The sequence below is a fragment of the Python bivittatus genome, unplaced genomic scaffold (assembly GCF_059951505.1).
Source record: "Python bivittatus isolate LINGU-HERP-01145 unplaced genomic scaffold, Pbiv_v1 ctg000700_np1212, whole genome shotgun sequence".
Lineage (NCBI taxonomy): Eukaryota > Metazoa > Chordata > Lepidosauria > Squamata > Pythonidae > Python > Python bivittatus.
The window spans coordinates 85,519,429-85,535,812 of NW_028277098.1; the positions used below are offsets into that span (position 1 = coordinate 85,519,429).

The 16,384-nt window shown below is 40.1% G+C and overlaps 1 protein-coding gene, 2 long non-coding RNA genes and 3 other non-coding genes across 11 annotated transcripts in view; 5 read left to right on the forward strand and 1 right to left on the reverse strand.

Moving 5' to 3' along the window:
* The window catches only part of STAU1 (staufen double-stranded RNA binding protein 1), a 43,870-nt gene extending 40,821 nt beyond the window's left edge, over positions 1-3,049 (forward strand). For all 6 annotated transcript variants that reach the window (XM_088128484.1, XM_088128480.1, XM_088128482.1 and 3 more), the window contains 2 exons: positions 1,565-1,650; positions 2,210-3,049. In XM_088128484.1, the coding sequence (XP_087984610.1) occupies positions 1,565-1,650; positions 2,210-2,297 (174 nt within the window). In that variant the 3' untranslated portion in view covers positions 2,298-3,049. The remainder of the gene's footprint in view (positions 1-1,564; positions 1,651-2,209) is intronic.
* A 379-nt stretch (positions 3,050-3,428) lies between these two features.
* On the reverse strand, positions 3,429-9,304 carry LOC148214268 (uncharacterized). Its single transcript, XR_015793464.1, has 3 exons — positions 9,212-9,304; positions 8,172-8,317; positions 3,429-5,256 (listed from the first exon to the last, which is right to left on the reverse strand). It is a non-coding gene; the product is annotated as an uncharacterized LOC148214268 (long non-coding RNA).
* An 88-nt stretch (positions 9,305-9,392) lies between these two features.
* Positions 9,393-15,477, forward strand: LOC103056096 (uncharacterized). The gene is made up of 5 exons (XR_456537.4): positions 9,393-9,412; positions 9,860-9,976; positions 11,718-11,843; positions 13,220-13,315; positions 15,357-15,477. It is a non-coding gene; the product is annotated as an uncharacterized LOC103056096 (long non-coding RNA).
* On the forward strand, positions 9,661-9,755 carry LOC112541882 (small nucleolar SNORD12/SNORD106). Its single transcript, XR_003085833.1, has one exon. It is a non-coding gene; the product is annotated as a small nucleolar SNORD12/SNORD106 (small nucleolar RNA).
* LOC112541881 (small nucleolar SNORD12/SNORD106) lies at positions 11,554-11,644 on the forward strand. The gene has a single exon (XR_003085832.1). It is a non-coding gene; the product is annotated as a small nucleolar SNORD12/SNORD106 (small nucleolar RNA).
* On the forward strand, positions 13,042-13,131 carry LOC112541883 (small nucleolar SNORD12/SNORD106). Its single transcript, XR_003085834.1, has one exon. It is a non-coding gene; the product is annotated as a small nucleolar SNORD12/SNORD106 (small nucleolar RNA).
* Positions 15,478-16,384: the final 907 nt, after the last annotated feature.

The following is a 16,384-nucleotide window of genomic DNA, read 5'->3' on the forward strand; positions in this document are numbered from 1 at the left end:
GTTTGGGTGAACTTCTGGTCTTCCTCTGAGATTAGGTTCACCATTGATGGTTTAAAACTATACAACTTTGACTACTATATATAAAATAGAAAAACTTTTGCTGAGATTTTTGTGAATTACTGGGCATCCATCAGTGAGCAGAAACTTAGGTTACCATGGAGAAATCCATGAGTAGATTGCTCAGTAGCTGCTGCCATATGGAACCAACATCAACAGTGATGTTGGAGCTGAGATCTTGTCCTGCCCAGAGAAAATTAATTGGTCTTCAGTTATCTACTCAATGTAAATTGTGGCATGTAGCAAATGATACCACAATTTCTTGATATGCCATAAGTCACAGATGTAGTGCATCCTGTAGAATTCAAACTATAGTTCATTTAACCTTTGTGTAATTGGGCAAGGACACAACATATCCTTAGATTTTAATTTCTCATCAGTCATAAATTGCTGATTCTTAAACTGACCACTGGGATGCTCTTTCAGGGGTTGAACCCAGTGGGCACTGTCCTTTATGGAAACAGGTTTTTTTCCCTGCTTCTCAACTGACAGACACATATCTTCAAGTTCACTCTATATAACAAGGTGGACTAGTTTTAAGTACAAAAAGAAAAATAAGAGAAAATGGCAAAAAGGAAAACCAGGAGAACTATGAAAACATTTGTTCCCCCCAAATCTATGAGCCAATGATTCTAGTACTCTGCTGGAGTGTGGTGCCCACCTTATCCCTCTTTGATGGTTAGATAAATATGTGAACTCCATTGAAGCCATCCTTTGAGGTGACATGTGATTTTCTCATATCTATACTGCCTTCTCCAGTCATTCCCTAATTAAATGGATCAACAATGAAATAATGAAAATGTCTGAGCTAGGCCTCCCAGGGAACTTTATGTGGGTTATATCACAGGAAATAATATAAACATTTGCCATGCTATTGTACAGATTGGAAGGCAAAGAATTTGCTGCTTTAAATGTAGAAATTGAGATTTTGCAAAGTGCAAAATTTAACTTTTGGTCTATGTTCTGCCCATGGTTTGGAGTCAAAATCATGCAGCTTGGCATATATATAAAAATATTTGAAATAGAGAAAAATACCACATAGAAGAATATTCAGAACTCTGCTTGCATGGCTATAACTGGGTAAAAATCACTCAGTTCCTAAACTTTCCAGGAGGACTTCTTTCTTGTACAGGACTTCTGTTTTTCATACTATGTTAGGAAAGAGCAGGTGTCACTTGTGTTTATTTCTCCTGCTTGTAAGAAAAGTGATATCTGAATTCTTGTATATGTAGCCTGATATTTGAGAACCATTAAAACGTCATTGATCCAGATAAAACTTATTAGATATTTAAACTAGAATAAATTTGTCCAAGTATGTACTGTACTTTCATTGGGAAAACTTTTAAGGATGCTCCAATGGATCCCTTGAAAAATTTGTATCAGAGAAACTATTTTTAATGGTATTTCCAGCAAATCCAGTATTATTGTCTAATACTATTCTAGTCAAATATGATAATGTTGTCCATCTTAGATAATTAATTTTAATGGGCCATTTTCCCTATTCCAGGCTGCATTAAACATCTTAAAGTTGCTGTCTGAGTTGGACCAACAAAGTACAGAGATGCCAAGAACAGGAAATGGACCAATGTCTGTGTGAGTGAAAATATTTTCCATAATTCTGCAAAATCTGGGCTGGTTTTTTATTATTTTAAGAAAGTTTCATATAAATGTTATTTGCCTTACATGGAAAGTCACAAACATGGTTGTAAGTGAGAAATGTAAATGTAAATGAGAAAACCTATGACCCAAATTGTACATCAACATGATTGATTGATTGATTGATTTAACAAATTTCTCATCTCACTGAATGTGACTCCGGGCGGCGTACAGTCAACAATTAAAACTGTCACAGCTGTGATTGTCTGTCTTTGGATTACAGCAAAATATTCTGCCATTCATTTTTCTCTGAAGGTATTACTCACATCGTTTAGCTACCCCCTTCTGAGGAAATTGATTATATTGCTTTACTGGAGTAGGCTTTGCTTACTAGAGGTTATTTAATTGCATTGTTGGCAGTGCACTTAAAGCAAATGTATAGCAGTAATTTGCTGTTTGAGAAAAAAAGATGGTTCTTAACATGAGCTGGTAAAAACTGAATCTTCCCTAATCCAAAGCATGTTTTCTGAAAGAGGTGTGTGGTTTTTTCCCCCAGATGCGTGAAGCAAGAAATGGAAAGTGACCCTCTCCTCAAACCGGCTAGCTCAAACACTTTGGGACAAACACTGGACACCACTGCCTAAACAGGCTTGACTGGACCCAAACCTGAAAGCACCAGAGAAAATCAAATGCTTCCTAATAATGTAACCTAACTGTTTTAGAGTGCTACAGTTGTTACAACCCACTGTAGTGTCTAAATCATAACCGTTGCTTTTCAAACAGTGATAAAATTTTTAGTTTCATTGCATTGTTTTGAATGACACTATAAATTTTTCATTTAAAAGTTTCTTAATTGTACCTAGAACTATAGCACAGTTTAGAAACTTGGTTGTCTGACACACTTACCTATGAACTAACTTGGGAAGATCATATCCATGTATGTGTTCAGTTTTTTGCTTTTAATGAAATTGTAAAAATAATTTCACTGGAAAAGGTGTGCCTACCATTTGATTATCAAAAGTCAGTAAGGCGAACCTCGCCTAAATCTCAAACAATTGAAGAAATAATTATACATTTTAGGAATTTTAAACTTTATTTGATCACTTTGATTTCTAGAATATTTTTGATGGGTAGGGAAGAGGGAGGGAAACCTGAATGCAACAGAAGTTTAAATGGTCGCTAATCTTTGTTTTAAAAAAAATTGTGTGTGTGTGTCTGTATATAAAGGCACACAAACTCAGTACAGTACAGGATATGATCTCAATGTAGTGCATATAAAGCTGCAGATTGATTTTCCTGAGTGCTTTATACTGTTTAATTACATCTCCATGTAGGGCTGAAAAAAATTACCTATGTTTATATATAAACTGTGTTGCTTTTGATGTTGTGTTTATTGCCCACAGCAATGTGGGCAATAAAGTTTTTGCATATGGTCCAGGTAAAGCACGATAGCATTGCAAGTTAAGTACTGCTTCAGTTCATTGTTTACGCTGGAATTTTTTCTCCCCATGGAATGTAAGTAAAACGTAGTGTTTGTCCAATAAATGGTAAATACTAAAAAAGAGGAAAAAGTGGTTTTTATTAAATGGCAATTCCATAGAATTTTCTTTTGTAACCGCAGCAGTTTTGAATAATATAATACTTAATATGAGTAAAAATTTAAGGGTAATAAATTGATTCACAACTGGTTGTAAAGTCATTAAACAAAAAGTTTACTCAAAGTTATGCATACCTCTCTAAATACTCAACATGTTTTTTTTTAATCTATATTTTGTTACAAATAATTCTGTCTCTTACAGAAGTAAACAGGGATCTCCTTCCCAAAATATGAACCAAGTGGAAACACAGAGGCTCTTGCTTATCTGGGCTTATCTAAGTTAATACTTAGACTAGTGGTGCACAACTTTGGGGGGCAAGAACCAGCACTCCAAAGAATGGCTGAAGCCAGGACAAAAACTAAATATAATAAGATGACCCCATTCTGTCCCACTAAAACTATATTTTGAAGTCTCTAGGAGCTGCATTCATCCCTAAGAAGCTGGGTTGTATATATCTGCACTAACACACGCCTTCCCATCCCTCTGTTGACCATATTTCCAAACTGGAGCGGTTTTAGGGCCAGGATGAATGGAAAGCCTTTTCTTGCACAACAGTCCCTCAGGGCTTTAAAGCAATTTTTTTTTTCTCTGTAGGTTCTGGAAGTTTCTTTGGGTGGAGGGATGTATAATATGTTGCCACCAGGATACTGCCAAGAAACATGATTCGGGTATATCTCTGGTGAGAGAAAAGGATTCCTTGTTTAATGGGTAATGTTTATAAAACTGCCTTCCCAAGAAAAAGGGAAAAGGGAAAAAATTCATTATGATTCAAAGCACAATTGCTTACTGAAATAAAGAGGAAGAGAAAAATGGAAAGCATTTCATGTGAATGTCTTAACCAACCTTCATGACAATATATTGCTGGAATGGAGTACTTGGTGCCCTCTGATCTTTGGGATTGTTTCCATAATCCACAGGCATGCTTGGAGCTTTTAGCAAAATATGACAGTCACCCAGTTAGAGACTCTACCCTAAGGGTAATTCTTGTACCCTATGGTACAGATAGTAATAAGCACTATTGCAACTGAAGTGTAAACTTCCAGCATAGCTGGAATTTTGGTAGACCTCTCAGGTCCCACTGCAAACAAAGAAGGCAACCTTTAAAGGCTAAAGAGAGTATAACAAAATTCAACAAAAAGGATCAATGAAGTAGTTAATAGACTGAGTTCCATTCCATACTGATAGATTTACATCTTCAGGTCTTCTTCTTTCTGAAGTGTCTTCAGAAAAACTTTACTTTCTGTTTATCAAAATCAGTAACTTTTTGTTCTTGGGGTCTTTGAATGTGACAAGATAAGCAAGGCTTTTTTCTCCCTATTTTGAGAAGTTTAGGTGCAAAATGTGCATCTAAACCCCTCCAAATGGAGGAAACAGCCTGATGGTTGCAAGAGGAAGTGGATGCCTTATGCTTGTGCAGAGGTGAAGGCACCCATTTTGCTCTTAATACCACCATTCAGTAACTGCACACCAGTTACTGAAAACAAAGGTTCACATATTTTGCTATGCACAAATATGTAGCTTTGGATCATTTTCAAATGAACAATGAACAACTAAACAAATGGTCCTAAGTCAAGGACTATCTGTACTGCCTTCTTCCAAGATGGTGGTCCCCCATCTATGTGGTATGTTGAACCTTGCTTGGCTTTCAAAATTAGCCAAGAACAACTACACACTAGTTTGGCTTTGTGTTCATGACTGAGCTTGATTTTGTAGCCTTTATTTGTTATAAATCCGTCACCCTCTGCAGTGTTATAATCAAGAATTCTGGCAAGTTGCAACAAGGTGGGTTTTTTTAATGGTTCCTGGAGAGATTTATTGTTACAAGAGCAGTAATTAATATAACTGCCATTTCTTGATTGGTAATGAAGATTTATGTGTTAATAATGGCTACAAAGTACATCATTCTGAAAATACAAATCATGAGCTGATTCTGGAATAGTCCTTGCAGTGCTGTCATCACAAAATAGCTTAGCCTTAAGAGAGGATGTAAGTCATCCAGTTCTTGCTGGAAGACAAAAAAATAAAATTAAAAAAAAATGCATTCATGTCAACACACATTCACAATTCTGCAGCTCTAAGATTTGTGGACTCCTTTTTTCAAACATGAAACCAAACTTTGCAGAATTTTGCAGACACTTCAGTCAAGTTCAACAGAGACCTCCTTTGCGTATAAAACTCATTTTATTGCTCATTCAGATCCAGGTGTCTCCTGTTGAAATAATCTAGTAAAAGCTCCTGACTAGAAGTGTCATAAATACTGCAAGTCAGTGTAGATGAGAACACTGAGTTACATGGACTACCGGTTTGCTTTGTGTCTTGCTTCCCATGGATACTAAATGAAGGTATCAACTGTGCATGGGATGGGAAACTTGGCTGCTGAAACTGGAATAATGCAATCTTCCCTGAAGCAAAAAAAAAAAAAGGGGGGGCTTTATCTAGAGAAGTCCTTCCTGTTCTGATTCCCCCTCGCCCCGCCCATGAAGCCAGCTGCCTTCACTCAAATTCCAAGTTAATATTTTGCAACATTTAGCACAGCTGGAAACTGATTAACCACAATAACAATAATCTGTTGAACCTAAGTACAGTTGCTGTAAAGAAGTCTAAATAGGGATCCGCTGATTCTGTTCTGTACAAGGTGAGTTCAAGGTATCATCATAGTAAGAGAAGCTCTGCAAACAGCAGCACATTCCCCTGGGAGTACTAAACAATTCAGGTAGAGATCAGTAAGCAATGAGAGCAATCCAAGTTAAGTAAATTGGCATATCATTGTTCTGTCCCAACTTTTTGTTCTCAGAGATGTTGAAAGGCTAGATATCACTTTTGTAATTATTTTGCTTATTTTCTCAAACCCTTTCCAAGCAAATGGCTGCAATCGTTGAGTAATTACAGTGGGGCAAAAAAGTATTTAGTCAGCCACCAATTGTGCAAGTTCTCCCACTTAAAAAGATGAGAGAGGCCTGTAATTTTCATCATAGGTATACCTCAACTATGAGACAAAATGGGGGAAAAAATCCAGAAAATCACATTGTCTGATTTTTAAAGAATTTATTTGCAAATCATGGTGGAAAATAAGTATTTGGTCAATATCAAAAGTTCATTTCAATACTTTGTTATATATCCTTTGTTGGCAATGACAGAGGTCAAACGTTTTCTGTAAGTCTCCACAAGGTTTTCACACACTGTTGCTGGTATTTTGGCCCATTCCTCCATGCAGATCTCCTCTAGAGCAGTGATGTTTTGGGGCTGTCGCTGGGCAACACGGACTTTCAACTCCCTCCAAAGGTTTTCCATGGGGTTGAGATCTGGAGACTGGCTAGGCCACTCCAGGACCTTGAAACGCTTCTTACGAAGCCACTCCTTCGCTGCCCAGGCGGTGTGTTTGGGATCATTGTCATGCTGAAAGACCCAGCCACGTTTCATCTTCAATGCCCTTGCTGATGGAAGGAGGTGTTCACGCAAAATCTCACGGTACATGGCCCCATTCATTCTTTCCTTTACACGGATCAGTCGTCCTGGTCCCTTTGCAGAAAAACAGCCCCAAAGCATGATGTTTCCACCCCCATGCTTCACAGTAGGTATGGTGTTCTTTGGATGCAACTCAGCATTCTCTCTCCTCCAAACACCACTAGTTGAGTTTAGACCAAAACGTTCTACTTTGGTTTCATCTGACCATATGACATTCTCTCAATCCTCTTCTGGATCATCTAAATGCTCTCTAGCAAACTTCAGACGGGCCCAGACATGTACTGGCTTAAGCAGGGGGACACGTCTGGCACTGCAGGATTTGAGTCCCTGGCGGCGTAGTGTGTTACTGATGGTAGCCTTTGTTACTTTGGTCCCAGCTCTCTGCAGGTCATTCACTAGGTCCCCCCATGTGGTTCTGGGATTTTTGCTCACCATTCTTGTGATCATTTTGACCCCACAGGGTGAGATCTTGCATGGAGCCCTAGATCGAGGGAGATTATCAGTGGTCTTGTATGTCTTCCATTTCTAATTATTGCTCCCACAGTTGATTTCTTCACACCAAGCTGTTTGCCTATTGCAGATTCAGTCTTCCCAGCCTGGTGCAGGTCTACAATTTTGTTTCTGGTGTCCTTTGACAGCTCTTTGGTCTTGGTCATAATGAAGTTTGGAATGTGACTGTTTGAGGTTGTGGACAGGTGTCTTTTATACTGATAACAAGGTCAAACAGGTGCCATTACTACAGGTAACGAGTGGAGGACAGAGGAGCCTCTTAAAGAAGTAGTTACAGGTCTGTGAGAGCCAGACATCTTGCTTGTTTGTAGGTGACCAAATACTTATTTTCCACCATGATTTGCAAATAAATTCTTTAAAAATCAGACAATGTGATTTTCTGGATTTTTTTTCCCCATTTTGTCTCTCATAGTTGAGGTATACCTATGATGAAAATTACAGGCCTCTCTCATCTTTTTAAGTGGGAGAACTTGCACAATTGGTGGCTGACTAAATACTTTTTTGCCCCACTGTAGTTGATCTGAATCCATGCTAAGACTTCCAATTTTATTCCTTCCTTCAGTGCAACTCAAGAAAGCATACATAGCACTCCCTGTTCCACATTTTTATCCACCAAAATGATCCTGTGAAGTAAGTTGGGCTTATAGGCTCAAAGCCACCCAGTGCCTCCAGTCATTGGGGTAGACTTGAATTTGGATCTCCTTTTAGTCCCTCAATTTATCCACTACAGTACTGTGCTGGCTATTGGATGAATGTGTCTGAATTCAAGCTGTTTTGCATCTTTGCCATAGATGATATCTTTTTGATGTGTTTCAGCTACACTCCCATGCCCCTAGTTAGGTAACGGGCACTGTAATCCAACACATCTGGAAGTTGCCCATCTTGGGAGGACAGTACATTCTTTATTGACTGGGATCTGTGTATATGAAAGCATAGCATTATTACCTGTTTCCACAGCCCTGAAACATTCTGGAATTAATGAAACAAAGACATGGTAGGAGAGTCCCAGCATCACTGATTCTTCTGGCTTTCATTTCATGGCTAAGAGCTTCATGACATTCAATCACAGCAGACTTGCTAGCACAGTAACCCTAAGGAAAGAAGTGTTTTCTGATTATTAAGCGTCATCTTGTACAATCCCTTGAAGGATCTTCTAAATGAAGGCTGGGCTGTTTCTGAGGGTGGACTAGAACCCGGCTCTCCCCTTTCTGGTCCAACACCTTAACCCAGTGTTTCTCAACCTCAGCAACTTCGACTCCCAGAATTCCCCAGCGAGCCCCAGAGGTTGAGAAACACTGCCTTAACCACTCATTTCAAAGCATGCGTGCCACGGTATCTGCCCTCCAGTTATCTACCCTGCTTCTTCTAGTGTTTCCCATTTAACTTTGTCTGGAGACTTAAGGATGCATTTGTTTTCATCATCTTTCTTAACATGTGGTACAGGATGGAGAACCTAACACAGCAGTGTTTTGGTTTTTTAAGGAAAAATGGTTATGTATTATGGGAAGGATTTTAAGTTCTTATGAGTACACTGTGGTGTGCAGTAGCAGGACTGTGATTGCTCTGACAAGTGAACAAGATTTAAGCTGGGTATGCAACCCGTTAAATTCAATTTCCTTGGATTTATTTAGTGACTTTAGTTCTCTATTATATATTCTTTTTGACTTTGCAAAAACAATATGATTATGAAAGTTATCCCATAAAGTCTGCGTTCCTTTCTACAGGTGTACTTTCTATTGAGCTTCGAGAAATGTTCCTGAGTAAACATGTACACGATTGAGCTTCCATTAGTCTTACGCAGAGCAAATCCGTATTTGTCACGTTTTATCTATTATATAGCCATGTTTTCGCTTTTACCATCCGAATAAAGGATGATTGGCCGTTGCCCTTCTACGTTTCACACCACTACTATATTCCAGGATGACTAAACGAGGTAGAATTGCGTTCAATGTCTATGTATCAAATCTGCAAAGCTAAAATGTTACCCTGAATCCTCGAACGTAGTTTGTACCGTCTCATAACGCCAGGTACCTCTCAAAGAACAGCATGCGAATATTAACATACACTAGGGCCTCTGAAAACTACATTTCCCAAAATACCTTGGACGGACCTGCGCACAAGGCTGCTCTAGCGTATATAAAGACGCGACGAAAACGCTCGCATTCTTTTTGGATTCTTCCGCGAAGGTAGGTTGGAGGGAGAGCTGTGGCCGGTGGTGCTTGACGATCCGCCGCCATCCGCCACGTTCTTCGGTGTTCGTGAGATTTTAGCTTGCTTTGCCGGTTTCTCATCCCCCCCTTTTCTGTTTCCGCGATATATTAGCCGGGTCTACCTTCCCTTAAGATTATGCAAAATGTATTTAGGAGCCTCCCCGCTGCATTGTTCTTTCACAGTAGCCTTCTCCTGGGATGCAGCCTTAGCGCTTGGGGGCTTAGTTGGTGCTCATGATGACTTTTAAGACTTTTTTCCCCATCAGAGCGGAAGTGTTGAATTCTTCGCTGTTAGCCAGAACTTGTCTGATGCACCAGTTGTACTGTGAGGAGGGAAGCCGGGAGCTGGCTGGGAATCGGTATGCCTTGGTTTTGGTAGGAATGTAGAGTAATCTCTCTGTCCGGGATCTCTCTCTGTTTCAGGCAGTGTTGTGAAGAATGTACCAAGGAAGCTGTCGCAAGGCTCTCCAAGCTGAAAGATGTGGAATCACCTAAAGTGCTATTATCAGTTCTGTGGTGAACGTTTTAAAAAAAGGACATGTGAGTTTCTGAGTATTTTTAGTTGGGTGCAGAAAGGTTATAGCAGTAAAGGGTGAAAGATTTTAATAGTGCGCACATGTTGATTTAATTATTTTTATGCCTTTGAGGGGGGTTTTGTGCCAGGAGTTCTTGACTCCTAGTGACTGCCTGGCCAAGCCCCTGTGGTTTTCTCGGCAAGATTTCAGAAATGGTTTGCCGTTGCCTGCTTCTTAGGGCTGAGAGAAAGTGACTGGCCCAAGGTTACCCAGCTGGCTTTGTGCCTAAGGCAGAACTAGCACTCCCGGTTTCCTGGTTTCTCGCCTGATGCCTTAACCACTACGGCAAACCGGCTCTCTCACATGTACATGTACTTAGCTCAAAATGTTAACACTGTTCTGCTGAAGCTTTCAGTCATAGTGGAGTCTCTTTCCTGTTCACATATGAAATCTTGCAGACTCCTAAAGGATATGCTTGAATTGGCAAAACTTTATTTCTGTGTTGAAATTTTATTTATTTAAGTGAATGGGGCTGCCCATCTCATAGCAATGACGCTTTGAATATTTAAGTATTTCCTATGAATATTTTAAAGGGAGCTGTGCATGCTTTGTATCTGCCTTATTACAATAGAAGAAATAAGAGCCAGATTCTTCTTCTTCATAGGAATTGCAATTTTTCAAATTCCTACCCAATGTGAGTTTTGGTTGGAAATTATGGGAGTAATAAACCCATATTGTCAGGTTCTGTTTGCCTGTTACAAACTTGTAAGCATGGTGGAAGTTGCTCCTCCTTCCCTAACTTTCCTAGGTAGGAGGATATGTTCTGAAGAGAGACTCTAAGCCCATTCATTCAGTGGCATGGTGTGCCAAGCTGGGTATGCTTTTCAGCAGCACCACGGAGGAAGTATTGTGTATATGCATTTCCTACTTAAAGAGGAGGAAGAATACTGTTCCTGTATTGTCGAAGGCTTTCACGACCAGCATACGATGGCTGGTGTGGGTCTTCCGGGCTGTGTGGCCGTGTTCTTGAAGTTTTGTTTCCTAGAGAGCTGGGCACAGAGAGAACTGCTCCTGTCTGTGCTCCTGCACTCTGAAGATGCCGGTCACAGGTGCTGGCGAAACGTGAGGAAACAAAACTTCCAGAACACGGCCACACAGCCCGGAAGACCCACACCAGCCAACAATACTGTTCCTGTTTTATGCTTTTCTCTTGTAAATCCCAATGTTTTACTGACTAGCTTGCTTGATCACCTTGTACAGTAGTTAAAAGCAGATTCATTCTTGCAAGCAGAGTTAAAAAAAAAAAAAAAAGATAAATATCAGTACCTTAAGGATCACATTTTTGTTAATTTTTGCACTTTGGGTTGCTGAAATTTCCATAGGAATTCTTTCCAAAAGCGATCATGTGGCTGGAAAGTATGATGCATTAATAGATAATCATTTTAATTGAAAAGAATTTAAGCTACCTGTAAATTATTTGTTGGTTACATGTCATTTCTTTGTGAAAGCTAGATTGGCAAATAGGAAAATTTTGAAACAAGGAAATTATAGTCATAGTTGCAAATGTCCTGGGAATCATCCCTTCTCTGGTGTGTCTTTAGAGCTGATGTATATGATGACTAAAGCTTTTTTCCCCATCAGAGCGATGCTGTTGATCTTACTGTCTTAGCCAAATCTTGTCTGATACATCAGCTGGAGTGCTTGCTTATTCCTCCCAAGGCAGACTAGCCCATAATGTAACTGCTAGGTCTCCTGTATCATTTTAGGATTCAAATGGATCCATGAAGAAATAGCAGGATTCTTCCAGTAGATGGAAGAAAAAGAGGAGTCACTTAAAATAAACCTCAAACGAATTGGGCTGCTTGTTCCAAGCACATCCAGTAACCATAGAGGTGAGAATGTTTGTTTTTTTATGTTCTTATTAAGTTAGAAAAGTAATCTCAGTATCCCATTTCCTAAATGGAACCTTTAGGAGGACTCTGTAGTGTTACATTTCCCTCCTGAACTATGCTGATCTGGCTGTTCTCACTGGAAGCTTTCCAGACAATTCACTTCTGGAACACTTTCAGAACAGAATTGTTGGATTGACTTGGTCCTGGAGGAAAGAACATTTTGGAGTTCTCTGGAAGGGAATGCTTTTCACCTCCTTATGATGAATTATTTGGAGACCATGTACCATGGAGTGTCCTGGAACAAATCCTGCCTCTCCCAAGGGTTCATGGCATAACTCAACTACACAGGTAAAGAGTAAAATGTTCAGTACAAGGATTATCCTGGTCAATCTTGTTTTAAAGATTTTGGAAGGATGTATGAAGTACTTTGTATGATTTCCCTTTGGGCTTAAAGAATGAAAGGTAATGTTGAAGACTTCAAGTTGAGGTCAAATTCTTAAGGCTATCTGGATGGATCTATGCACATTGGGAAAATGTGGGAGGAAAGAACTTGGAAATCCTAGTTGAGTTTGATGAAATTGGTTCTTGAAGCTGCCTAAGTTGCAGACTTCTGCGTTCCAAATTGACTGAAAAGGCAGTTCATAGGAAACATTTCATTATGGTTTAATCAAAGTTTCTCCTTAGCTGTCTGTGCTGTGAACTGTATTTAGTTTAAGTATTAGTGAATGGAGGGGGATACAAACCACAATTTTGTTGTGGATTGCCAAAACTACAGGCAGCTCAAACAATGTGATGTCCTCCAGATGGGCTTTAACTCTCATTAGCTGCAGCCAGTATGGGTAGTACCTGGGAAGTTTCCCACTCCTGATTTAAACTGCTTAGAATTTGTGTAAGCTTGCACCTAACTGGAAAGGATGGGAGCAGGAAGTTGATGAGCTTGAGGCTCATATTGTGCTAAATCATGGTACAGTGTTGTATCTAAAATGACCTCAAATATAAAATGAATTGTGCTACTCTGATCCAGAAGCTTGACGGTAGTTGTCAGAGTTGTATGGTTTTTAAGACTGCCACAGAACCTAATGAGACTGGGTAATTGAAAGAATCAAAAGCTAGGCTATTCTCTGCAGTTGTCTCCTATCAAGCTTGCTTGAAAATCAAGTACTCTAAGATAAAGACAAAGGGACTGCAAACATGTTGTTCAGTGGTACATGATGACTTTCTTTTTTCCCCATCATATTGACTATGCTGATCAAGCATGTGTTCTAGCCAAATAGTCTGATTCCACTGATGTCCAAGTCTCAATATTGCAGATTTTGTATTGAGTTTGAAGGCGGAAGCCTGATGTAAATCTTCTGTGCATGTGGCTTATCTTACAGGAGATTGGTGCTTGGCTTGGGATACATGGTGATACACAAAGCGGCATCAAATTTTTCTTGGATTGCTACTGATGAGTGCATAAATCCTGCAGAAAGGTTTGTTTTACTTTGCACACAAATGTATGGGATCATATCTTTTATATGACTGCTCTGACACAAATGTACATGTTAGCTTCTTGAAAGTGCCTACAGTATACAGTGGGGCAAAAAAGTATTTAGTCAGCCACCAATTGTGCAAGTTCTCCCACTTAAAAAGATGAGAGAGGCCTGTAATTTTCATCATAGGTATACCTCAACTATGAGAGACAAAATGGGGGAAAAAATCCAGAAAATCACATTGTCTGATTTTTAAAGAATTTATTTGCAAATCATGGTGGAAAATAAGTATTTGGTCAATATCAAAAGTTCATCTCAATACTTTATTATATATCCTTTGTTGGCAATGACAGAGGTCAAACGTTTTCTGTAAGTCTTCACAGGGTTTTCACACACTGTTGCTGGTATTTTGGCCCATTCCTCCATGCAGATTTCCTCTAGAGCAGTGATGTTTTGGGGCTGTCGCTGGGCAACACGGACTTTCAACTCCCTCCAAAGGTTTTCCATGGGGTTGAGATCTGGAGACTGGCTAGGCCACTCCAGGACCTTGAAACGCTTCTTACGAAGCCACTCCTTCGCTGCCCAGGCGGTGTGTTTGGGATCATTGTCATGCTGAAAGACCCAGCCACGTTTCATCTTCAATGCCCTTGCTGATGGAAGGAGGTGTTCACTCAAAATCTCACGGTACATGGCCCCATTCATTCTTTCCTTTACACGGATCAGTCGTCCTGGTCCCTTTGCAGAAAAACAGCCCCAAAGCATGATGTTTCCACCCCCCATACTTCACAGTAGGTATGGTGTTCTTTGGATGCAACTCAGCATTCTCTCTCCTCCAAACACCACTAGTTGAGTTTAGACCAAAACGTTCTACTTTGGTTTCATCTGACCATATGACATTCTCTCAATCCTCTTCTGGATCATCTAAATGCTCTCTAGCAAACTTCAGACAGGCCCAGACATGTACTGGCTTAAGCAGGGGGACACGTCTGGCACTGCAGGATTTGAGTCCCTGGCGGCGTAGTGTGTTACTGATGGTAGCCTTTGTTACTTTGGTCCCAGCTCTCTGCAGGTCATTCACTAGGTCCCCCCATGTGGTTCTGGGATTTTTGCTCACCATTCTTGTGATCATTTTGACCCCACAGGGTGAGATCTTGCATGGAGCCCTAGATCGAGGGAGATTATCAGTGGTCTTGTATGTCTTCCATTTCTAATTATTGCTCCCACAGTTGATTTCTTCACACCAAGCTGTTTGCCTATTGCAGATTCAGTCTTCCCAGCCTGGTGCAGGTCTACAATTTTGTTTCTGGTGTCCTTTGACAGCTCTTTGGTCTTGGTCATAATGAAGTTTGGAATGTGACTGTTTGAGGTTGTGGACAGGTGTCTTTTATACTGATAACAAGGTCAAACAGGTGCCATTACTACAGGTAACGAGTGGAGGACAGAGGAGCCTCTTAAAGAAGTAGTTACAGGTCTGTGAGAGCCAGACATCTTGCTTGTTTGTAGGTGACCAAATACTTATTTTCCACCATGATTTGCAAATAAATTCTTTAAAAATCAGACAATGTGATTTTCTGGATTTTTTCCCCCATTTTGTCTCTCATAGTTGAGGTATACCTATGATGAAAATTACAGTCCTCTCTCATCTTTTTAAGTGGGAGAACTTGCACAATTGGTGGCTGACTAAATACTTTTTTGCCCCACTGTATATGGTGATGGGCTACCATATCCTTCCTCATCTTGGATGGGAAGCATGCAGATGATGGTGCTTTTTCACCCAGTTCTCCATAATAAATCAACTATAGCATGGTGCACGTAACCTGGGCTGGCATATTTTGCTAAGCTATCTTGTACTGTTTTTGGTTTATCTTGGTCTGTGAACAAAGCTGCTGCAGATAATTCGACAAACTCTGGTAAAACAAGCAATGCACAGAATGATATGGGTATCGAACGCTAAGTTTGTTGGTGGAAAGGGTTTAGGGCTTTTATTCAATTCTGCTGCCTTTAGTAAACCCAAATTGAACATTGTTTTCTTTTTTAACAGATTCTTGACTGCCGTCTGATGTTTGCAAGAGCAGTGTGAGACCCTGACTGTGTGGAAAATAATTTGAATTCAGTAGTGCTGATGCTCAATAAATAAATTATTTGCACTATGGCAAAATTAAGTGGTTGCAAGTCTTCAATGGTGGAATAAACTCAGTTTGTCTTCTTTGAGGGGGATGGGCCCTCAGTTTGTAGGTGCAGAACTCGCCCTGTATGAATGGGGCTATAGTTGTTTACTGGGATAGATAACACAGGACTGTATCTTGGAAGGATATTTTGTGTTGTTATATGCCTACAGATTCATGATATCACCAAGTAGTGGAACTGTGGAACAACTGAGTAAAAATAGGCTGACATTGAGCCATGATCCCTCCTTATTTCTTAAATTGTTTGTTAGATTTATATCCTTTTCATTCAGGAGCTCAAGGCACCATACATAGTGATTTCTCTTCTCATTTTCCCCCACAATACTGACTGTTGTAGATTGGGCTGAGAGAGAATGATTGGCCCAAAGTCACCCACTGAGCTGCTGTGGAGAAGGTGGGCTAAAACCTGGGTCTCCCCAGTGCCAGTTCTACATCTGAATCTCTGCATCAGATGGGCTCTCTGTTGTGTTACATAACTAATATAGCACACAGCTAATAGTGGAGAACCTCGCAGGAGGGGATGTTGAAAAAAGGACCATATTTGCATATTAAGCTGGAATGGTGCCTCCTAGGCACTGAGTCTTGATGTAGATCACTGATAGTCAAGGTTGGGAGATTTATTTATTCTGATTTATATGGTTGACCATCTCATATATATGACTCTTACAGACATGTCAGCTTGCCCAGGTGACTTGAAAAAAAGGGGTTTTCTGCTTTTTCTCTCGTGATGGGTATGAACCAGCCTGCTAAGCTCTGGGTGGCAGACACCTGAAGGGTGCACCATTTGTTGTCTTAGAAGAACATGTGAGCTTATTCTTTGGGGTGCTGCTGCCAAAGACAAGCATTGAGTAATATGGCACAATTTTGCTGAGAGTGTAGATGT